The sequence below is a fragment of the Leuresthes tenuis genome, unplaced genomic scaffold (assembly GCF_036924035.1).
Source record: "Leuresthes tenuis unplaced genomic scaffold, fLeuTen1.0.hap1 SCAF_18, whole genome shotgun sequence".
Lineage (NCBI taxonomy): Eukaryota > Metazoa > Chordata > Actinopteri > Atheriniformes > Atherinopsidae > Leuresthes > Leuresthes tenuis.
The window spans coordinates 7,517,386-7,542,187 of NW_027325372.1; the positions used below are offsets into that span (position 1 = coordinate 7,517,386).

General features: G+C 37.6%; 2 protein-coding genes and 1 pseudogene across 2 annotated transcripts in view; 2 read left to right on the top strand and 1 right to left on the bottom strand.

The window, feature by feature from the left end:
- cdc42se1 (CDC42 small effector 1) overlaps positions 1–24,802 on the bottom strand; it is a 202,905-nt gene that overhangs the window by 76,886 nt on the left and 101,217 nt on the right. The gene's annotated exons all lie outside the window — the stretch shown is intronic.
- On the top strand, positions 11,909–17,420 carry LOC140275637 (uncharacterized). Its single transcript, XM_072371143.1, has 6 exons — positions 11,909–12,119; positions 13,610–13,755; positions 15,208–15,272; positions 16,779–16,943; positions 17,029–17,133; positions 17,223–17,420. The coding sequence occupies exons 1-6, from the start codon at positions 12,000–12,002 to the stop codon at positions 17,261–17,263; spliced, it is 642 nt and encodes a 213-aa protein (XP_072227244.1). The 5' UTR covers positions 11,909–11,999; the 3' UTR covers positions 17,264–17,420.
- LOC140275635 (uncharacterized) lies at positions 18,573–21,451 on the top strand (annotated as a pseudogene).

Below are 24,802 nucleotides of genomic sequence, written 5' to 3' on the forward strand. Positions count from 1 at the left end.
GCTGCCTTTCAGACAAACTATTGATATTAATAAAAGTAACAGTAATATTGACATAAATAATGTCAGTCATTGTTGATTGTAATAATGATACCAACATATTGGTAACAGTCATTATAACAAGAGCAAAAAGTTGTAATAATCTACAGCTACTACTAAAGTTCACGATCGTGATAAACTGTATGATCTGAAAGAAAGTTTTGTTCCTGCTTTTCATCCTAGTTGTCATCTCTTCAACTAATCTAGATTATTCCAGGCATAACTAGAGCTTTGGAAATCTTAATCAGCTGCTCCCACATGCAACTTTTCTGTTGCCATGGTTGTGCATCATAACAGATGTAAAAAGAAAGTTACCAGTAGAAGTAATTCAGCAGCAAATCCAAACCAGCATAGATATTAACATAAAGGCCTCTAAGTTCTCCTGAGTCACAGAGCCTCTTTGCCTGCTCTTCACAAGCCTTACCGTTTGAGAAGCTTTACTCAATGACAACCTCAGTTGGTCATTAAACAACTTTAATTCATCATTAATTAATGAAAGACTGAGGTTGTAGCGCAGCACAATAGATTAATATATTTACAATGTAAGAATAAAACTGACTGGACTGTCACTTTGATTTACAAAGTAAACCTCTGAACATATGAATTTCACGTAAAATCCCTTGTGTGATTGTTTTGTACTAAACTGCAATATCTTCTTCCTGCTCAAAGGGTACAAAATCATGAAGGGTTGTTTTATCGTACATGCTGTTCAAGTTCTAAATGTTTTAAGAACCTGATTAATTTTTCCTCTTCAAATGACATTTGAAAAAAAATCCTATGACCATTGATTTGACCTTTCTTGATAATATATTGGCAATGTGACATTTTACAGTCATTACCAGTCTCATCATCCACTCCGTACCAGTAGCCACGTCTGTGATTGTTTATCCACTCGAAAAATATGTTTCACGCTTTCAGCTGAGTCACCATCCACAACCTTATGGTTTCACACCTGAGCTTTTAATGCCATCTTCACATCTTTATAGTATCTATTTTCTCCATTTGCAAAATGATATTTATGGCTATGAGAGATTGAATAAAACAAAACCTTAAGCCTTGACTCAGACTCTGTTTCTACTACCTTTGACAGTTTGGGACGGGGGATTGCTTCACCGAGCATTCAGTAACTAGCGTGGAAAGTGAATGAAGTAATATGTGTGTCCACATCCAGTTTTTTAATGGCAGAAAAACGCCTGCAGAGGAACAAGAAGAACAACTTGCAACTCATACAGTGATAAAAGCCCAACACTCGACAGCAGCACTAGTGTCTAGACCAACTGCTGCTCCTAAATGGGTTTCTCTGTGCTTGTTGTGATCATTTGTGTCTGACAGATCAACAGCTTAAACTCAGGAAAAACAGAATGCTTCTCAGTCATGTGATTGGTTGTTTCAAAAGTAGCTACAGGGAACCTGAACCTGTCTAAAAAGTTAAGACATTTTCACAAGATGGGCGCAGTTATTTTCTGTTGGTGGTCCCATAAGCTCTTTACTTATTGGACAAATTGAAAAACAGACACTGGCACTGATGGGAACATGAAAGCGGCCCACCAGCAACCCTCCCAAAACTCCCTTTTAGCCTTTACGACTGCTTTTATAGGTCCTTTTACAACATACTTTAGCCTGTTGAGGTATCTATCCATGAATATAGTGTCTATGGAAGTTAATATCAGGTATAAATAACTGAATTCTGTTTAAAATCAGAGCAAGAAGCTAGACAGCTGTAGATAACAAGACAGACTGTGGAAGAGAATAGTGTAAATCTACTGTTCAAACACTTAAAAACAATATATCAGGGTGAACTGATGCTTTTGTAAAAATCTACAGATGCTCTGAGCTGACTCGCCTCACTTTCCCTTGATTACAGTGTGTGTATGCGTGTGAATCTTACGTTATCTTGCACCTGTGCAAATGCATGAGGCGACAGAGCCGCCCGAGGGCGAAGCATTTTAATGAAGGAGATGAAACTCCAGGAAAACCTGAGCAGGTTTCTGATCAGGGCAGAGAGGAAGAGAGCAGGTCAGAGTGACTGAGTGTGTTGGGTTATGATAGGAATTCATTTATAAAAGTATGAATTGCTCCATGACATGCTCCAGTGATGCTGATAATTCCACTCTAGCCAAAGGAATTATTTTTTTGCTTTGCTTCTGCCTTGCCAAAGAAAGTCTTGAAGATGATGATGCCATCCTCTCACCTGATCTACATGATTCCAAAATGACTGTTTCAAGCATACTAAAGTAAAACTGTATATCTTTTGCACCGATAATGATTTCCATTCATTTTCATGATCTCATGACCTTTCTCCCTTTGAATCAGTTTCTCCTGCAGAGGTTGCATTTACGAACAAGTTAAGACCCTCGTCTGCTGAGGTTGGGGTGTTTTCCTGAAGACGCCCGGGGGTGAATTTATCCAAGTTTGTTCTAGTTCTTGCAGGAATGTATTTGAGCTGTTGGTTATGGTGGAAAACCAAAAACCAGAACCTGGGGCACAAACTGTGACTGTCAGCAAGGGTTTAAAAACAGTAAATAAAGTCAGAGGACGCTCCATATCCACCTGCTCCATATTATTGTTACTCGCCTGCACCCATTCATAGAATCCTCCCTCTTTTCCTTGTCGTTTAGGTAGTTCTTCCTTTGTTCCATTTGAGTTTTGTTCTTGTTACTTTCTGTTTGTAGTTTCTTGTTAAGAGCACCCTCTGTTCAGGTTTAATGAAATCACCATTCATTTTCAGCTGACTTCACCTCCTCCTCCCATAGTCCTGCATTTGGGTCTTTTTCCTCACAGCAACTACAACTATGAATCCTGACATTTAATTTTTGAATATGTCTGTGACATCAGGGAAGAAAACAGTCATTGATGGAAAACCTTGCTCATTCAGTGTAGTGTTGGTATATATAGGTAGTCATCGGACCTCATTTTTAGGCACGTAATGTTGGTGACCCTTGACCAACTGAAGCAACCCAGAATGCATCACTTCATCCACAGTGCTTCTTACCCTGATGCACCCATCACTCAAGAAAATGGTCTGGACCCATCAGAACATTGATAAGTTAATACTTAATACTTTAAGCCTTTTTTCCCCAATTAGCTTAAAAGCTAAATGGTTTTCTAAAGGCTACAAAGGTGTTTGGTTGCTAAACTTTGAGTTCTTTTTGTAATGTATGTGTAGAAATGCTCTTACTCTTACTTTCACTGTTACTCATTGCTGTGAGTTCTAGTTTTAATTTCTTCAATATGACTTCACCAAACGTTTAAGTAACTTCAAGGCACAATTATTCAAGATCATTCTTGCAACCACATTTCATCCTGGAAGGTTATGGTTTACAACTATCCTTCCAGGTTTAACAGTGTGTTTTACAGCTTTCAACACAGTTTTAGAAGTTTCAACAGTCTCTTTAGTTTTGTTTGCTCAGTGCTTTTCAACTACTACATGATATATCTTCTAACATGGTTGTTATGGGAACCAGGGGCTGCATCGGTTAATGTTAAACAGCTCGGTGCCAGCTGAAACATAGTAATCACTGCAATATGTTTTTAACAGTTCAAATATTTGCTTTTTTTTTGTTGCTGTTTTTTTTTTTGATCGAGCAGTATATAAAAAAATAAAAAAGTAAATAAATGTTTATGTTTATGCATTTAGCAGACGCTTTTATCCAAAGCGACTTACACTGGCAGTTAGGGTAAGGGGGTCTTGCCTGAGTACCTCTACTGGAGGTAGTACCTTTCATGCAGCGGATTTGACTCCAGGTCACCCACATGAAAGGTGGCACTCTTACCACTACACTATCCAAAAATGTATCTATTTCAAGTAAAGCAAAAGTAATTTATGTTGCCCAAAATTTTATCCAAGTCTGACACTTCCAGTGTGCCCGACTGTAGTTACAACTTCCACTATGTCTAAAATAAAGTGTAAAATCAAAGCATTTATTTATTGATTCATTTATTGATCGCAGCATATCACCCTGACACGCAGCAGCAGTGAAGTGAGATGAGATCACACAGAGTAGGAGGATCAGAGGATTTTCGTCTTCAGCAGACTCGCACAGCTCCCAGGACATTACAGCTGTTTTCATTTATTTATGAGGTGGCTGATCAATACATCATATAGCCACAAACGATGGAAATGTTCAGTGATACATTTTGTATGTGCTCTGCAGAGGCTTCAGTCCCACAGCTGCTGATTAATTGATCAAATGAATCGAATAAAAGGAGCCAGTTCTCACAGGTATCACTCTGCTGAAGAAGAAAAGGGTTTGCAGATGGTTTACATTAGCAACACTTTACCTAACGTGACAGTTTTGATAAAATGTGTGTTATCTGAATCAAATTGAATGAATGCCATCAGTTAAAAGGAATTTCTATAGTCCTGCAGAGTGTAGCGAAATGAACAAACATCAGATCACCGCATAAGGAGCCGATGGTGAAGGTTTGCATTCATTACAGCACAAGTGTAAATGTTTGGGACATTGGTTGATTCTGGCCTCTGACTGGTTCCTTTTTTCTGTGGTTACAGTTTTCACCACCGAAACAACATCAGAGTCATCTTTTTTTAATAGGGTTGTCAAAGTTAATAAAAACACAATGACATTTCTCAATGTCATCTCAGTTTAATACCATTTGAATTGATACTTTCAAGTCAAATGTATAATAATTAACAGTATAAAAAAGTGCACTGCTTTACATTACACTATTTCAGGAAAATAGGAAATAACATTAGAAACAGTTGGAATCAGTTAAGGAAAAACGATTATGTATTAAGCGACTAAACAAAAGATGTACCGCGAAAGGAAAACTGCAACTAAAAAACAGGTATGGCAGGTTTTACCAAATCAGTGAAATTAGTCAAACAAAATGGATGCTATCACAGTTAAGTTACAGTTCTAATCTATGAGCAAAGCGGTAAATTAAATACTGTCCTGTTACCCAGTCATAAATAATGATATAAAACAACCCTGATACTTTAAGGTTATCACTAAGAGACATCTAACCGTCATCCACAATGCAGACCAAAAGCAGTGCTGCTAAAAATGTTATTTGAAAGTGAAATGGGCGATGAAGAATAGCATATAGAATGATCAATGCACATCCATATTTCTGAGCCTGGATTTCAGTTGTTTCAATGAATTACAGCAATCAATTTAGCTGTCAGCTCTTTACTTTTTATAAGTTTATTACACCGACTTCCTTCGTAAACTGTTAGTAGAGTCAGCTGCACAATCTCCATTTCAGATGTGTTTTCTGTGTTTTGCAACCAGTCAACCAGTGTTTTTGCCACTCAGTGGGGCCTAATTTAGTACAATCACATGTCTGTCATGTATCTGACATCACGTACCCTCTATAAAGAAGCTTTGGCAACCACAGTAGCTCTGCTGAAGGGAGGTTTGTTCACTTTTTTTGGATCACCTGCCTCCACAGTGTTTTTTGTTCTGTCTGACAGTTTACTTTCTTAACATCAGAGTGTCTCCGACCCCTTACTTGCACTTAGGTCCTCCACAACAACACAAAATGATAAGCAGCCAGGTTCTGCTATGCTTCTTCTTTCCACTCCCAATTTACCCACAAAGCTACCTTTTTAAAGGGAAATCGTTTTCCAGCGATTGTAAGTATTTCTTACAATTAATAACTCTCACACTTAAAAAAAGAGTTAATTGCAGATGACTATTACTAATATGTTTATTGTGAGTATGCAATTGCAAGTATGCAATAAACAGCTGTAGTTTTTAGTACTTTCACTTCTCTGTAGCTGAATCCATCCTTTTGTCTTGCAGGAATTTTTTTAAGAGGAAGAGCTGACAAAGGAGCCTTTACAGTCACAGTCACTGTTTGCACATGCTCCTCATAGTGGGAGCTTTATTAGCATGCATTTCAACAGAAAAGTAGTATGAAGAGTAGTATCATTCTGTGATTTTACAGAGGTTTGACGAGGGAGTTGTCCGGAAAATCGTCTCGAGAAGTCTAGAGCAAATCCAGCGGACATTTGCCACCTCTCTGGATCATCTCTCATGTGAAACTGTTCCCTTTTCAGTGTTTTGGATCTTTTGTGTTTTTTGCATCTCCAAAACTGTCTCGAGTTATTTTCTAAATTTCACCTGTTAATGTCAGTTTAGTTTTATCCCTCTTTTCATGTGTTTTATTGCTAAGACATATAATGTCTCTTATTTGATAAATGTTTGGTCTTGTTTTGCACCCATCTGTGGTCACTGTATCGACTTTCTATTATTAAAAAACACCTGCTTCAAGTGTTGGTCCTGGGCCTTTGGCTTGTACCTGAATGGAGGGTTCGGTAAACGATCCACATTAACAAGTCAGTTTCCCATCACTTTCTGACTCTTGACACCGGCACCACCTTCAGCTGTGAGAAAGAGGCAGAGCAGAATTCGATGAGGTAGTTAAACTCTTTTAAAGTCAGTTATATTTATCACCAGCACAGCAGGGGGCAAATCCCAGAATTTCAGGCTTGATCTCATTAAGCACACAATGTTTCTTCCTCATTGATAATTATGATATTAATAAAATCATTCAACTCTAATGCCTCCTGTTAAACTATTCACAATATTTATGTCTTTATTTAATGTTTACTGGGAGTAAATTGCTTTTTTTTTCTCTCTGTGTGATGCTTTTGTTAAACAGCAGCTTCATTATCCCACATGAGGATTTAAAGCTTTAACTCTTACACAGTGGATTGGTTCAATCAGGCTTTAGAACACATGACTTAATAAAGTATATTTTTCTTTGGCAGAAGGTTTTCTCAACCTTTCTGTATCAGGAGAGAATGCTGTTTTTCGGTTAGAATTAATCATAATGATAATAATACTATTATGACAAAATACCAAATGTTTCTGTGTTATTGACAGGTGGTTCTCAGCTGTTTATATGTGTAACTCACCCTGCATTTAAAACAGCAGGAACCAGAATTAAAAGTTATAAAACAAATAGTGGACAGGTGAATAGATCAAGATTTGTGTTTGTTTTTTCTTTATTGAACCACACTGAGAAATATTAATTTGCTGTCTGAGCTTAGCTTTTGGAAAGTCCATCCAGATTTTAAAACAAAAAAGATGCAGTAATTCTACAGCTTTTAGAGACAATGAACAAGCCATGGTCTTTGGAAATACACTACATTCGCAAAACTGCTGATTTTCACCTGAAATAGCAACCATAAGCACAATTTTTAAAAGAGCATAATTGTTAAATAAGTTCTGAATGATGGCTTGGTGCTTGTTTTAGACAGAGCAAACTCCCCAACAATGAAAACGATGCTCAAACTCTGACCAATTCTGTCTATGTGTCAGGAAAAATCAATACTTAATAACTGCAGCTGTGATATGTGCAATAAACTGACTGTTCTCAGTCAGTTCTCTTTTAATAATGCTCTGTTTAAATTACTTAAATGTTGCTCTCAATCAGTATGACAGCTGAGCTTTCTCCCTTTCTGTGTGTCAGTGGTATGAATCCCAAAGTGTTCCTCCCGTCTGACTAAAAAACAAAACTTACATCTAAAAACTCAAAAGCTTTTGGAAATTCAGTCCTGTTTCATAATTTTCTTACTATCTTCTTCGTTGTTTTCTAGATAAGAGGGGGATATTTCCTGGTAGGTATCCCTGGCCTGGTGTTATGGGTCTTGTTGACCCCTTCTTTCCTGTCCTTTCAACCTCTCTTCCTGAGTCTGCTTCTCCTGCAGGTTTTTTCCAGTTGAAGGGAATTTTCCTCTCCACAGTTGCCATGTGCATGCTCAGGGAGATGTTTTCTCACATCACAACCATTATTATCATATATATTATAATATATATACATATATTATATTAATGTAGTGGTATTATTGCCACCTTCTGTGTGGGTGACCTGGGTTCAAATCCCCTGCATGAAAGGTATTACACCTCCAGTAGGGGTCCTTAGGCAAGACCCCCTTACCCTATCTGCCTACCTGTAAGTCGCTTTGGATAAAAGCGTCTGCTAAATGCATAAAACATAAACATAACATATCTCTCATGTTACAAGTCACTTCAAAAGAATATGCATACAAAATGTATTATTTGGAATATGATTATTACTGCTCTATAGTATTAATGTTACTGGTAGAGTTGCAGTTTTAATACTTTAATCTTCATATGTAATGGACACAGATGGATAAATGTGTTTTTCTGAGCATGTGTTTTTTTTTTTCTAGTGTGAAATTTTGAGTTTGGCAATTAGTGAAACTCTGCCTCCCCCTAGTGCTAACTGCTAGTTAACGGCTATTACAGACATCAAAATCTTCCCATCTATTATATCCGTTTGTGGTTACAAGAGACTGCAAGTATGAACAAACCAAGCGGATCTAGTATCATTGGAAAAAAAGAGGGTTGGAGCCTTCAGTGTGTGCTCTAGACTTCTTTAGTCCTTTAGTCCTGAGAAGCATCTGATCCAGTTACATACTGCTGGAAGATGTGTGTGAGATTTTGTATCTGTGTTTTTATAAGAAAAGATTTAAAAACCGTTCAAATTTCCTTTCAAGTGAATATTTCTACTGAGTTATACTGTATCAGTTATCATATAATTCATATCAGTTATATGCTGTTTTAAGTAATATTGAGACAGATAATTTGATAGTAGATTGGTCAGTACTCAGCTGTTTTACCAAGGTTCCAATCTCCAGCTGCCAAGTAATCCTGTTAATCAGTCTATTCCCTCACAGATAAGAGGAGAACACTCCCTCCACTCTTGCACAATAAAAGTTCACTAATGTAAACAGAACACCGGTTCCATCTCTGCTTACATTTAGGCTCCTGTCCACCTGTAAACCTTGACACTTAGGGTCAGTTTAGACTCACCAGTTGACTAACAGGCATGTTTTTGGATAGTGGGTGGATGCCAGAGTATTTGGGGAGAACCGACGCATTCACAAGGAGAACATTCAAAGTCCACAATCGGTTCATCCTACAAGGCTTCAGGGCTGAAATTCAGACCACTAACCCTGTAAGACCCAGTGATAGAAAATTGAGCAAAACATTTTTTGACCTCTCTGATATTGTCTTAGGAGGCCTCTGATGTAGAAATTAAAGAGTTTTCAGATCTTTTACATTTTAGTAAGTTTTTATGGAAATGTTTTAAATGTGCAACGTTGGGCATAGTTGGGAGCAGAACTGTCTGTAGGCACCTGCAGGCATTTCTCCCTGAATGAATTCAGCCATGGTCTGAGTTTGTCCTTCTTTTCAAGTTGTTTATCATACTAAAAGGAACACACGCATCCCCCCAGAGCACTTACAGGTTCCCATTCAAGACAGTTCGCACCTGTCCCTGAACAATGCAACAGGCCAACAATTTCAGAACATTCAGAACCTGTTTGTCTATCTCCTAATGCTGCTAACTGCTGCTTGGGCAACACTGAGAAAAGTAGCTCAGGATCATTTAGAAGTTAAAAAACAAACAAAAAACTACAAAGATACAGGGAGTTTCACATACTGCTATAGATGCTGGAGTTTCACATATCCCATACAATTTATTCATTTGTTCAATTATGGTCATTATAGTTACAATGAATCATCTGACACTTTAAATTTCTGCTTCCTTTTTTTTCAATTTGTGATCATGTGATAAGTGCAGTGTCCTTATGTAATGTGTAAGGAGCTCAGGCTGTTTTGACCACTACTCAGGCCCAACGTTGTAGAATTACAACATAGACATTACAAGCTGACAACATGAGGCGCTTTTGATAAAAGTGTTTGCTCAGTGACTAAATATAAGCTTTGGACATTTTGGATTCTATACTAATTTTGTGTCTTGCTGTAGCTGATGTAAAATTCTTTAAATTACTTTGAGACTCCTCAGTCTTAGTCACCACCATCCATGTTACATAAAATGTTTTGCCTGATTTGTCTCATTCCTGTCCTCATGTCTCCAAATTAGTTTTACATCCATTTGGTTATTTTGCCTCACTTTGGTAATTATTTGACCCTTTTAGTTAATTAAGATGTTTGTAACCTTCAACTGTTTCATGCTTTGTTTCCTATTATACATCAGTAGGAGGGGGCTTAGGATCCAATTTGGGCTCGTATTGCCTCATATTATTTTGTTGGAACTTATTGCGATTATCTTTGTCAACAGATGTTGACAGCTGCTTCACAATGAGGTTTTGGTTCTCAGGGCTTGTACCTGCGAGATCTAATCAGTAATCCATTATATTTACAAGCAGCGCCTCCAAATACCCTTTAATTGAACTCTGTAAAAATCTGGTTTGATTTCTCATGAGCACAGCAGACAGGTACTCCCGTAATTAACAGTTCAAACTGCTAATATTGTTATTTAATTTCAGTTGCAAGAAGATTTCTTACTTTTCTCCTCAGTGTGATGCTGTTGTAATGTGGTGCCTTCATTTAACACATAAGGATTTAAGGCCTCAGCGCTTGTGGATTTGTTTAATTAGGGATTAATAAGAGAGAGAGAGAGAGAGAGAGAGAGATGATTATTTTCCTGTTTGTGGAGTTTATTTTAAATCAGCTCATCCTGCATTTCAACCACCAATGACTAGAATCTAAAGCTTTAAAACTCATAATGAGCACAGCTACAGCTCTAATTGGCAACAACCGTGTCTAATGATTGAATGGTAACTGGACTCAAAAATTACTGACAGAGGACGAAAGTTAAGGTTTATCGATGCTCGGGAAAAACACTGGAAGGAATACTGCTGACTCTGTCAGTCCTCCCCAGGGAGACGTGTTGATTCTGCTGTTTCTGGAGGAGATCCCAGCCCATCAGCTGTCTCCATACTACTGCATGAGGAAACTGGTGAAGAAACGCTCCTTCCTGAGCTGGCCTCAGGCCAGACAACACTCTGCAGTCTTTTGGCAGAACGTCCGGAGAGCTCTGCAGACGGGAGAGTCTCCCATGGAAAACACAAACCTGCTGACCGCTAGTTTTGTTCAAGACTATGGAACATAAAAAGTAAAGTAATAAACAGATGTAACACAAGGGGTGAATGAAACGAGGCACAACATTCAAAGTTTTGTGAGATCAAAGATTGCGTATAAAAAGTCTTCATTTGGGGGATTGTGTTGCATATCCTTTACATGCAGTGACGACTTGAAAGTCTTCAGACCATCTACATGTTCTGAGTATCCTCTCTGCTGAGGTTCTGACAGGAAGACGCTGCAGCATTTACAGTTTCATCTAGAGTGTTTCTGGAATGAGCACTTCGATTAACTCTTTCATTACAGACTTACAGATCTACTTGGCCAAAACACAACAGAGGAAGCTGCATGCTCTTGATTCATTTGGTTTTTAAGCTGATCATTTGAGCTTTAAACACTTTAAAATTTACATAAAAAAACTAATAATAAGACCCATATTTAATGGTTGTCATCTCTAACTGTCCAAGTCAAAAGCCAATAAAAGTCCACACTGTGTTTCCCAGATGCTGTTATTATTTAATGTTGATATGGTTATTTACATATCCAAGAAGCTGATCCCATCCATGAGTTTAGTTTTGCTTGTTATGCTGCCATGTGGTAAATGCCAAACTTCTTGCAAGCTTCTTTGGCTCTTATTTTTCTGTTTCATGTGTCAGTATTTTTCTCATTTTAGTAAACTCAATGTTAAGTTGGAGTTTTGATATTTTGGTATAGAGTTGGCAGAGGTCAGGTTGTTTCTCAGTACAAGTTTTAGCTGGATCCAAAGTGTCAAAGGTTGTACAAATGATCATTTGTAGCAAAGGGCAACTAAACAAATCAGTAAATGAATAACACGTAAATTCAACAATGTTATCACAAACTGAGAGATGTACTGACTTTGAAATTAGGTTGCATAATTATGGGGGTAAATAAAACTCTAATACTTGTGATGCAATTAGTGAAAAACCCACATTATGTAACTCTGTCAAACTGTGTTAAAACCAACTGGCTTGTAGGATCAGTCACAGTAACTTTCATCAGCTGTGCCTGAGAGTTCCAGCAAACAGCTTTTCTCCTTTAACTCTGAAGCTAACCAGCATCATGAATCTGTGGCTCAGCTGTCATCTCCTGTTCGTAGCGTTGTTTCTACGCAGCTCGGCTCTGACGCCTGAAGAATGCCAACCGCTGATCACACCTTTGTCTCTGGCCGACCCCTCCGTGGTAAAACTCCTCAATTAATGCTCTCATGTGTTCAAAATCCATCTCTGACCACATTTAAGTGAAGCCAGTTTAATCTTTAAGTGCAGTTTTCTTGCATCTTCATCATGTGATGCATCTCCAGCAAGCAGCCAGCCAGAGAAAATCTGCAAAGACAAAGCAGTGTGCCACTTGGGTTTCCATGGTGACTTTGTGATGCTTTGTTTAAACATCATACTAAAATGATTTGTGTGTGATAAAGCTACAGTTAAGGTTTCATCTGTAAACAGCTGAAAGTTTGTCTAGAAACCAGTCGCCAGATTTTAAGGACTAATCATACTCATCCTCCTGGTCTCACTTTTATCCACATGAATCAAAGTATGACTGGATAAAGAAATAATGAAGCGGACTGTGGGATGGAATTATCTTCTTTCATCTTCTCATAATGGAGAATCGATGTAGCCTATGCTAAAGGAGATAACTAAGTGGATATCGGCGTTCCTTTTTTTAGTGTTTAGAGGACAAACAGTTCTTATCTTGGCTGCTGCTCAAATACTTCCAGGTCATCTCATTCAGTTAGGAAGGATCCTAAGCAAATCAGACTATTCAACCAGACCCAAAGTCTTGTTGTAAAGGTTGTTTTTTCTTCTTCTTCTGTTACAACTGGTTCAGGAACAGAATGAAATGCAGCATTTTACTACCAGCATCTGTTTTGTCCCAGGTTCTACAGGATTTCAGTGAAGCTCTGTTTGGCAAACCAGTTATTTTCAGGAATTAATTTCAGGAAAAGCTCTTTACTGTGAGGAGAAAACCATTTGCCAGGTTTTCAAGTAATTTTTGATTGACATTCAAGATGCAAATAGTAATAAATGAATCAATAATAATAAATTAATTAATCGAAAGGGTCAACGAAAAGGGGGAAAATTCCAAATAATTTCCACAAATGTGCAAACATTTCATGCGCTCACTTGAGTTGGGTTTTCAAAGAGGACATATGGAGAACAACTTTCTGAATAACTTCTGACTTAACAAAGATTAAAAGCATGTGACTCATCAGTTTTTCTGAACACATGACCAATCAGCATCTTCCCTGGTATGAATGTGATATCCCAGATGTTCTCAGAGATTAATCCTGAAGAAGTGCTTCCTCAGTTTTTATTTGTGGATGTCCACCTCAGTTATTTTCTCCCTCCTGCAAGGTTTGATTCTGCTTAAAACAACTACCTCATCTACTGAATTCTAACCGCTCACTCGCTACATAATGTATTTTTTCAAACTTTTCAGAAGATGGTTTCAGATTTGCTTTGCAAGTGAATGGAAACTCAGCTTTTGGTTTATTGTGAAAGGAGGTGGGAGCAGATTTGCATCAGCTTTGACTTGTCACAGTCATATCATCAGATATTCGAAATGTGCAAAAAAGGGATTAAATAAAAAATATTCAGTAATAGGCCATACTTTTAAGGGCCTAATGAAAACGGCCTGTGATAACAAACTGACTTACTTTTTGTGTGCAGATGTACGGCAAAGTGAACTTCCTGGCAGGTGTCACTGACCATGATGCTTATAAAGCCATCTTGAAGGTAACAGAGAGCTCCTGGGTGAACATCACAGAGTCGCCATCCAGCACTACTGAAGCTGTCATGTCTGAGGGGAGCAGAATGTGAGTTGACATACAAACACACAATATAGAAACTTCCCAGGATCAATACCAATATACACAACCTGTTACCACATCTACAATGAAGTAGAGTGTGGCACTTTCAGTGAGGAAGCATCTCAAAATTAGGGTTGCAGTGGGTGTTTGTGTTGCACCGTATTTTGCATCATATAAGGCAGAGTGGACAATTAGTGCTTGCTCAGAGTCCCCTGAGTCAGCCCTAACTATACGTTTTATCTGAAAGGAAAGCTTTGAGCATGTCTCCTCCCAAACTGGCAGCTGGTTCTGCAGTAGAAGGGCTTGATAACTGGGCTCTGTCTCCCATTTTACTTTTCGATACTCTAGGAACCACAGGCCTATAACCTGAGAGCAAAGTGTTTTCCTTGTAAAACATGAAATTACGTGGCCTCTAAAATGCACTGGTCACTAAGGACTTCATATTGGAGTTGAAGACTTTTAAGTTTTCTTCTGGCTGAAATTGAAGTAACAACACTTCTAATAAGGACTTTCCAGAGTGCTGTGTGGACATCTCAAAATGAGGAATTACAAAATTACAGCCAACATATTAAAAAAAATGCAAATTTTTTGAAGATAAGTATTTTCTAATTTTGATTTCGATTTCGATTATGACATAGGTGAAAGAAGGCATTCTTAGAAACTTGTTTTGTGTGGTCAAAAATAATTCCAGACCTAAAGCACTATATGCCAAGTTAAGGCAATCCAAGATAACTAGACTGTTAGATAGTGTGTTTCAGAGTGTTCAGGTCCTAAGAAAATAACTTCAATATGTGTTGGACTGTAGAAACACAAAAAATAAAAGTGGAAAGGGCTTTAAAAAAAGTTTTTTTGGTCACTGGTTGCCTTTATTTGACAGCAGCTAGACAGGAAAGAGGATAGTAAGAGTGAGGGAATACATGCAGCAAAGAGCCCTGGGCTGGGACTCAAACTGGGGCTGGCTGTGTCAAAATGGGACACCAACTATACGGTGCCCCGAAGATTTAATTTCAAGTTTAATCTTTGTTTACTCTCTGCCACTGAGCTCATAATGTGCAAAAGCTTTCGTTTTTTCCTGCAGTGCCTCCATAAATGAGCTACTCTGATTCTTTTCTCATTTAAAACATCATTTAAAATCTTACTTTGTCTGCATGTAATTTTTCTAAAATATAAAAACAGTCGACTTTTTATAAATCGAATCGGTAGGGGAAAAAAGGCCAATACTATGTACTACAGTTAATCAAAGTCAAGGTACATTTTCTGGCTTTTTGCTAATCCAACACTGGATCTTCACCATGATGTAATCGTGTTGATTCTATGAGACTGTGTTGAAGAACCTCACTTTATAAAACAGCAGTTCTAAGTCTACTCACACAGCACTGCTTATTTATCACACATCGGCTGACTTTTTATGCCAACGTGAACGATGAACTCTTCTCTTCCTCTGATGTGTAATTCCAGAAATGGAACTTGTATGGCTTCAGGAGCAAACGTGACCATCAAAGACAACATTGCAAGTGCAACACGTAAGTTTCCTGACCTGATTTGACACACTGAGCCTGAGTCACAAAGCTGGCAGGAGAGATTCTGTTACTATTATGGTTCAACTTAGAAGCTGCAGATTCCCCACAGTGACACACAGTGTGCAGCTATATGTTTTTTTTTAATAAAAATAAGGCAGTCATGATATGTTTCTCTAGAAGTTTGGATATCTTTTATTGATGTGACATCTTTGCAGTCACTTTTGTCTGTTTCTTTGGCCCTTTTCAATCATTTTTGTATTTTTTTCTGTTGGTCCATCTTTCTTTAGTCATACTACAAGTTACTTGCTCATTATTTTTTGATAAGGCTGATAAATTCATTTTTTTGTCCGTTTACATTGCGCGTATCGTTTGTTGTCATATTGAGTTTCTTTTAACTAATTTTAAATCTTTTTAAAAGACTTGGAATATTTTTCCTGCCGTTTTGCATCTCTTTTCGGTTGTTTAACATTTATTTCTTGATGTTGATGTATTTTTTTAAAGTTTTTTGGTTCCTTTTTGCTTGTATTATTAATTTAGCAACTCTATTCTATTATTCTTTCAATTTGCTTTGATATGTGAGTTGCCAGACATCAGGGGCCAGATGTGCACATACAAAAACATATATACACTTTTTCCTGCACAAGTAGTGGTATTCACAAAGAAAGGAAGTGTGGTGAGAATGCATTTTTAGACCATGTCTACACGTGTTTCTAGAGCAATATAAAGTTGACATGGTTGGGTGGAAATAGAATAACAATCAACATGATTTAACATCATAAAATTGGAGAATGGGTGGTTTTGATTTGATACACATAGGCTTATTTAATTGTTGATGCTATAAATGACTGAAGATGTGTGAAATGGTCATGTTTTAGGAAAGTAATGTTAAAAGCTTTTGTGAATCCAACTTTAAGAAGATAGAGTGTTAAGAGATTGTCCTGAATCTTCCAGCACATCATGGGCTCCTGCGCTGCTTTTGGTTTGATAGAACAGTTTTCATTAAGTTTTTTGATAGACTGGCTTCTCTGTTGCTCCAATGCTGTTTGTGTGTGACGAGTTTTTTTTTTTCACTTGTTCACAATCAAACCATTTATTGTATTACCTCTGTAGCATTCTTGGCTCTTTTGCTCTGAACTTACGGAATCTATCATTCGGTTATTTTCAGAACTCGTACAACTAAATGTCTCAATTTTATACTCAGTAAATATTAGCTTCTTCTTTGCGGTTTCTTTCACTGTCATATAGATTAAGTTATACTGTAAGCAATCTTTTCATAAGCAAATTATTCATTAGTTGGACAGTGTACATCAATTGATTGCTTCAAATAAGAGTGGAAATCAGGTCCATGCTTGTGACTATAAAATACAACAATGTCTATGCACGGCTTTATAAGTCACGTGAAAAGACTCACAGTTTTATGCATCTGGCCCCTGGACTTTGGTTGGCTATGTGCTTCAAATGCGTAATGCTGTTCGTTTCTATTCATATCTTTTTTCTGTCTACCCCTAGTTACCAACATGACCTGGGCTCTCCATATACTGCCAAGCTGTGATGGCTGTATTGTATTCAGTTTAAACAGCACTGCCAAAAACTCCAAAAAGATGTTTGAGTTGATGAACATCAGTATTGCAGACGACGCTGATGAGATCCATGCTCATTCTCTTTATCTCCTAGGTAGGAACAAACAGTCAGAGAGAAAGAAATACCTTGTCTAAAAGCACATCTGAACATTCATGGTTTTTTGTCCTTTTGTTTCCAGGGAGACAACTGACCCTGAAGGACTCTGATCTAGAGCATTTCAAGAAGCAGGCGAGCTGCCTCGGCTTCTCTGGAGAACTAGATTTCCTCTTCAATCCTGAGAAAAGTGCTTAAGTTTTAAACTCCAGAATGAGCTGTTGATCTTTGATTTAGGACAGAACTGATTTTCATACCTGTATGTCTCTGTCTCTGAAGGTTTCTGTAAGGAAGGTGAAGGCATCAAGGTTCCATTCTAACAAGGATTCTAACGAGGATTTCCGGGAGGATGAGAGGGGATACCATTCACCTATCACGAGGAAAGAGAAAGTGAAGAGAGAAAAAGGATCAATGAACATCCAAAAATGTGTGGTCTACATGTTGAATTTTTTATGTAATAAAACACTTTGATTCCAAGGTTTTTTTAGACTCCAAAGTCCCTCATCAGCAGTCACCTCACAGAGGGGATACACATGTTTTTAAACACCATTTCACAATTCTCAGGGTCGAAAGTCTGATACATGGGATCACAATCAGACTTAAAAAGGTCATTCTGCAAACAAAAGACACAAGAAGGGTAATACTTTACAATAAGATACACAAAAAAGTACATAATGATTAACTTGCAACTCATCTTATTAGGACACTCATGTAAAGGGTAATGGCCAGTTTTTCAAAAAGTGAGAAACTAATCAAGTAATGCAAAGTACTACCCTAATAATTCCTTAAGGGTCACTATACAGTAGACATTGCATAGTTAGCTAGGAGTAGAGCGGGAGATCCCATATTATTGTGTCATCGGGTAGTTAATAGTCAATTTGAATTGATCTTACTGACTTCACAAGAGTAGAATGCAACAGTTTCATGAGTTGACTCTGGTTTTATTGCCTTTTGCACATGTAAAGTATACATACGTACAGCAGATCATTTTTAAACCTAAAAATGTTATCAGTGTTCACAAATTGTGTGAAAATATAGATATATAAGATATAAAATCTCAGGGGCAAATCGGGGACGCCATGTGTCCTTGACCCACACGATATGGAGGGAGCTGCTTTCACTTGCTGTATTTGGTTCTGCAACACAGATCATTTCAGCTTTAAATATTTCTCAAAATGTATATAAAAAAACGTATATAGAGGACCGTGTATTCCTCAAAGATGTCATCTCTAACTGTTCAAGTCAACAGACAGTTACAGTCCTCCAGATGTTATAGCTAACAGATGATTCTGTACTTTAGTTTAGACAGTGTAAAGCCATGCTTTGGATATTCTTTGTGACATTTTGTCATTTTAGCATTTGACCTTTGATATTTCAGATAGTGTTGGTAGAGGTCTGGATGTTTCTCAGTGCAGTTTTTTACCTGGATCCGAAGGTTCAAATGTTGTATTGTACTCACTCAACTGAGTCTTTAATAGCAAAAGGTCATGAAAATCAGTAAATAAAAAATAAATAAAAAACAGTTCAACAGTGTTATGATGAAATACCACTAAAGCAAAAATGAACCTTATATGCAATTAGTGGAAAAAAACACATCATGTAACTCTGCCAAACTGTATAAAAGCTGAGGGGCTCTTAGGATCAGACACAGTCTGTACCTGAGAGATCCACCTTGGGCAAAGCAAAACTTTTCTCCTTTTCAAGGTTTCAAAGCTAACCAGCATCATGGATCTGTGGCTCAGCTGTCATCTCCTGTTGGCAGCGCTGTTTCTTAGCAGCTCAGCTCTGACGCCTGAAGAATGCCAACCGCTGGTCACGCCTTTGTCTCTGGCCAACTCCTCCACGGTAAAGTTCCTCTCCTGCCTTACTGGTCTGTGAAATTAATGCTCTCATGTGTTCAACATCCATTGCTGGCTACATTCATAAGAGGCCAGTTTAATCTTTAAGTGCAGTTTTCATGCATCTTCATTACATGATGCATCTGCAGCAAACGACCTGCCAGAGAGTTTCTATGGTGGCTATGACAGTGCTGCCGCACTGTAAAAAGAGTGTATTGTATTTGTTTTCTAACCCTAACCAAGTGACAATGCCATCATGAGTCCATCCGTCCATTTTCAATCCATTAATCGGGTAGCGGGTGGGTTGGAGCCTATCCCGGCAGTCATCGGGCGAAAGGCGGGGTACACCCTGGACAGGTTGCCAGTCCATCACAGGGCCACATAGAGACAAACGAGACAAACGCCATCATGAGTCATTTTAGGAAAATATACAAAATTCCAAACTGCATAACTCTTCATATTTCACATGTCCTGATTCCCAGGGTGTTTGTTCAAACTCTTGCGGACACAGCAGGTGGGTGCTGAAAGTCCCTGACAAGCACAAAGCTGTCAGTTTAATCGTTATGGTCAAAGTATTTCTTCTTCTGTTACATGTTAAGTTCGAGAACACAAACAAACATAGTTAGTTGTAGCACTTTTTGTTGTTGTTGTTTAATTTAGCTAGCTTGGCACAAAGAGGCTTCAGTTATTGTTTTATTCAGATGAGTATAACCATATAAAAAAAGAAGATGAAAAAGATGAATAATTCAACAAAGGAATTACATGATTTAGCTTCAGATCAGACTTTCAACATTGAGCTTTATACAGATTTTGGTTGGTGTCACAAAAGTAAAGAGGTTCAGTATTCAGATATGCTGACTGAAAGCTATCTGTGTCCTGTTTGTGTGCAGATGGACGGCAAATTTTATTTCCTTGCTGGATTTAGTGATCATGAGATTTTTAAAGCCATCCTGAAGATAACTGACAGCTCCTGGATGAAAATCACAGAGTCGCCGTCCAGCAAAACTGAAATTGTTATGTCCCAGGAGAACAGGATGTGAGTTAACAAAACAATACACAATTTAGCTTTATTATCTTTGCTAACAAATGTAAGCAAAGCTCACTGAACTGAAGCAGCGTTGTAAAGAAAAATGGACCACAATTCCTCCACAACAATGCGAGAAAATGATAACTTCAGGTTATTGCTGTTCAAAGAGTTGATGAATCTTCGGGCTGTGTTTAGTTTTTCAATTAAGCATTTTAGCTTAATTTTTGTCAAAAAATAAATAATTAAGGACAGTAAAGATTATGTCACATGTTGTAGTTCATCTAAGGTTGTATTTGTTTCATTTTAATACCTGATATGGACCAGATTATTTCTGAGATTATTTCCTTAGAGCAGTTACTTACAGGTCAACTAACATTGAGTCAACGCCCACTTACTGGGTTTTTACAGATCCACCACTTCATCTGTGGTTGCTTAGGTGCAGTCATATTAATTGTTTTAATTCTAATTTTGATGAGGGGCTAAACTCTAAGTCCACTCACACAGCATTTCTAAAAGTATTCATCAGCTTTTAAACCAATGTGAATGTTTCCTAAAAGATTTCTTTGAGGTTAACGACTCACCCCCTCTTCTGACAATTTTCCCAGAAATGGAACTTGCATTGGTTCAACATCAAACATGACCACCGAAGGCAACACTTTTACAGTGACAAGTAAGTCTCCTGAGCAGATCTGACACAAAGCTTCAGTCACCAAGCCAGTCGGAAAGATCATGTGACTGATATTTGTGACCTTTTATTTTTGGGGAATGTTGTATTTATTCAACTTCTTCCTTTTGTCTGTCTCTTCCCAGTTAACAACACAACCACGATATCTCATGTGCTGCCAAGCTGTGACACCTGTTTGGTTTTTAGTATCAATTGTACAGTTAAAAACAGCAAAAAAGCTCTTTGAGGCCATGAAAATCAGCAACCTAAATGGGCCGGACGACATTGAAGCTCGGGCCATTTATCTTTTTGGTAGGAAGAAACTTATTAAGTCAGAAAGCTACATACCAAATCAGGGAGAAAACAATACTTTTACAACCAGATCCATTCATTTTTACATTTTTGTTTCCAGGCACAGAGCTGACCCTGAAGGACTCTGACCTGGAACATTTCAAGAAGCAGGCAAGCTGCCTCGGCTTCTCTGGAGAACTAGATTACCTCTTCAATCCTGAGAAAAGTACTTTGCTTTTAAACTTCCCTTTTTGAAATTGCTATCATTGAAATCAAGATTAACTTATGATCTTTGCTGATTTTAATATCTGTGTACCTCTCTGCAGGTTTATGTGCAGAAGGTGAAGGCATCAGAATATCATCAAAGAATTTTGGGGGAATGGCCGCCTGATTAGCGCAATGAGCAAATTCATCCCCCTTGATAACCTGTCCTCCCATTTTGATGCAAGAAAACCCTTCAACACCAAGATTTTTGGACTGTTGGGTCCCTCATCTGCGATCAACCCAAAGAAGGGATAAACTTGCTTTTATCAAACCACAATTGTACACTTTTATTTGTCTCTGCAAATAAAAGACACAACAGACTAAAATGTGGCTACATGTGTGACTCAGTGGAGATAACATTAAATGTACACAGACAAACGAAAGAGTAATACACTTTTGAAAGCAGTAGTGCAAGCCAAGAAAGTTTTTACCATGCCGTATTTTACTTTTGTCAGTCTGCCTGATTTGTGTTTTTTCTTCCACTGAAACAAAGAAATTCCCACCATGATATGATGCAGGAAACACAGCAACGGGTTCATAAAAATCTATCACATAGAGACAGAAATTTCATATAATTTTTGGGCACGAGTGCAGACATGATGTGTTTACTACAGTGGCTGAGAAGTGCAAAACTCTTTTACAATAAAAAAAAACACATTAACAAATTTACAAAAAAAAATAAAAACTAACAAATTTTTTTTTTAATTTAGGAAACAAAAGTATTTTTGATAAACAAGTTTTAATTCTTAAAAACAAATTCACATACAAAATTACATATTAGCAAAAAAAAATGTTTATAATTTTTTGGAAACACATTTACAAAACATGCGTGCCGACACAAAACTACAAGTGGCAAAACACAGTTACAAAGTTACAAAGCGAAAAACAAATTAACAGAAGACAGAAAGGGAACGTCCTAAAGGCCGGACGTGACGTCACGGTGACCCAAACTTGTAGTACAAACAACTGAATTTTGTAATTTTTTTTGTGAATTTGTTTCCTAAAATGTAAATTTGTTTTCAAAAATTAAAACTTGTTTTTCAAAAATACATTTGTTTCCTAAAATTAAATTTTTCTTACAATTATTATTTTTTTTTTATTGTAAAAGGGTTTTGCACTTCTCAGCCACCGTAATTTACCATCAGCTGCCGTGCTTGATTTCTCATTGAAGTGTTAGGTTTCCTCCCTGACTGTGATATTTGTGTTGTATACTGTGGCCACCTTGACTGCAGTCTTTTGTCGTTTTATCCTTCACATCCTGACAAGAGCCGGCAGCTCTTGTCAGCTGGATGAACTCAGCTGAAGATGTACTCGATTGCACCCATAGTTTTGTTTACACACAAAGCTCTGAGGATCGTGCTTGCACTGAGATCGTCCTTTACATGTGGAGGGGTGGGGGGGGGGGGGGGGGGGGGGGTCTGCACCTTTGGGATTGTGTTTTTAGGACTAACTGGTAAAATCAAGATTCAGTCAGTTTCTACCCAACTTTAACAAACGTCAAATATATCTGCAAAGAAGGAAAAACATCTTTCATAATTCAGAGCCTGACAAAACAAAACAAACTCCATAACATGAACACATGGCTGAATGTTTTTGGTTTCGTTTAACTATGGGGCTAGAAAAGGGGTTGGGTAGTGCAGGGGATCAGATATCAGCATGAATATTTGTCCTGCTTTCGTACTCTGTCATGATAACCACGTCATGATTTGCAGTACACAGCAAAAAAAAAAAACAACTCGTACTAATAAGATCTGGGTCCCGTTTACTCTTCAGCTGGTTAGTAACACGTGGAGTTTGTGCATGGAAAAGCAATCCACTATATCCAATGAGGAAATGTTGAAAAAAGGGTAACTACTCTGCATTTATAAAACTTTGTGATATTTATGTGGAAAAATACACCACAACTCTCTGGTATTATGCTGCCCCCTGATGGTTCCTTACAAAGTGTTCGTGTAGTAACCAGCGATCTATTGGATGGTCTTCATAGACAGTGTAAAAATGTCCCAAAAACAGTATCATAAGTAAATTTTCTATATATTATTCTGTATATGTCTGCCCCCTCCTGTCCTGCAGCATAAAAGCAATCTCATCTCAGTGGATGACAGTGACAGTATAAAGATGCTGCTGAACACTTGGGGAGTCAGCTCTGATGTTATGTCACACATATATAAATACTTATATATATACAGTATTATATACTATTTTTGCTGCTTATCCAGGTCACAGGAACAACAGTCTGAGCAGTGAACCCCAGGCCTCCATCACCTTCTCCAGCTCAGTCATACATACATACATGTGCACATATGTGTAGTTTTTATATATTTTTACATTTGCAGTTTAATTTTGAACAGTCAGGCTCTTGTCCAGAATTTTTATGTAAATGTGTGGTTTTTGTGGGCTGTTTTATTTCATCCTATTTCATATTCTCTTTCTATTTTTGTTGTGATCCTTACTTTATGGATCTCCGTTAAGTTTATTATTTAAGTTTATTATTAAGTTTATTGGCTTGAATTTATTGATGATTTTTCTATGATTGTGGTGATGTTGTCATGTTTACGCTCTCACAAAGCACTGTTGAAATTGTTCCAAAACAGTGACAGAGATTCAAACCAGAATAAAGGAGTAATTGTAAGTTAGTGGATGAGTGTTTTAAGTCAACTACTTTGGTTTCAACACAACAGAACCATTGGCAACCTTCCCCTGAAATCTGACTGGTCAACACTGGTGCCACCCCTGGCACCATACACACCCACGCACACAGGATGGTACCAAGTTCACCACAGAACATTACTATTGTGTAATTTTAGTAAATAAATCAGTCCCTTAAGTCACTAAATTAATGGCTGTATCAACAATCAAACCTGTTTATTCAACAAAGTCTCAGAATTTATTGCAGCAACCTGCATGAGTCTGCATTTGACAGCTACAATGATTTATGTATAAAGAAAACTGATTTGAAATAAAAGCAAGCAAAGTATAGTTTTCTTTTAATGCTGATACTGTGCAAAGAATCATGCATCACCTTCCCATAAAATCAGTTAAAGGCTACCTGCACATGCGTCAGTGACATCAAGCATGTCTTGGACGTGTATGAAATCCAGAAAAGGAGACGACATTTTGCATATTGAGTAATTCTTTTGTTGTTTGCCTAATTTAAGCACATTTGTACTTTCATCAAGAGGGTAACATTCTAAACTTTATAAACAATCCATACAGAAAGAAAGACAAAAAACCTGTAATACAACAATAAACACCAGTTTGATGTCAGCTGGCCCCAGTTTTGGTTCCGAGGAAGCTAAATGAGCGTAAACCCTGAAAGTTTAACTTCCAAAAAAAATAAAATAAAGGAAAATACATAACTTGACTAACCATCTAATTGGGATTACAATCAGCTCCTGACATCATCTATCTGAAATCACATCACTGTTTATTTTTAGAGGTGCATTTCCAAAAAGGCGCATGGTTGGAAGTACTTTTGGGTTGGGGCCTGCAGAGCTGAACGTTTCTGATTGGTCAAGTATTCTCAGGTTTGATATCCAGCTCATGAAATATGTTAATATTAAGTTGTATCATAGGAACTTTAAGTCACAACTTTAAGTTGTTTGTGTTTACTGGCTGTTCACAAGAAAGTTGTTAAATCGGAGAAATGAAACATATCTTTCTAACTGTTTCACAGTGGTTTTACTCTAAGACACAAATAAAAACACTCAAAACCCCACAAAAATGTGTAACATGGACAGATTATGGGTTTCTTTCTGGTTTTAGGCTCTGCATG

Bases quoted from the DNA above. Each gene is read 5' to 3' on its own strand.
- LOC140275637 (XM_072371143.1), top strand. From the start codon at position 12,000: ATGAATCTGTGGCTCAGCTGTCATCTCCTGTTCGTAGCGTTGTTTCTA. The intron at 15,273-16,778 runs GTAAGTTTCCTG...GTCTACCCCTAG, and splicing joins CAACATTGCAAGTGCAACAC to TTACCAACATGACCTGGGCT. The intron at 17,134-17,222 runs GTGCTTAAGTTT...CTGTCTCTGAAG, and splicing joins CCTCTTCAATCCTGAGAAAA to GTTTCTGTAAGGAAGGTGAA.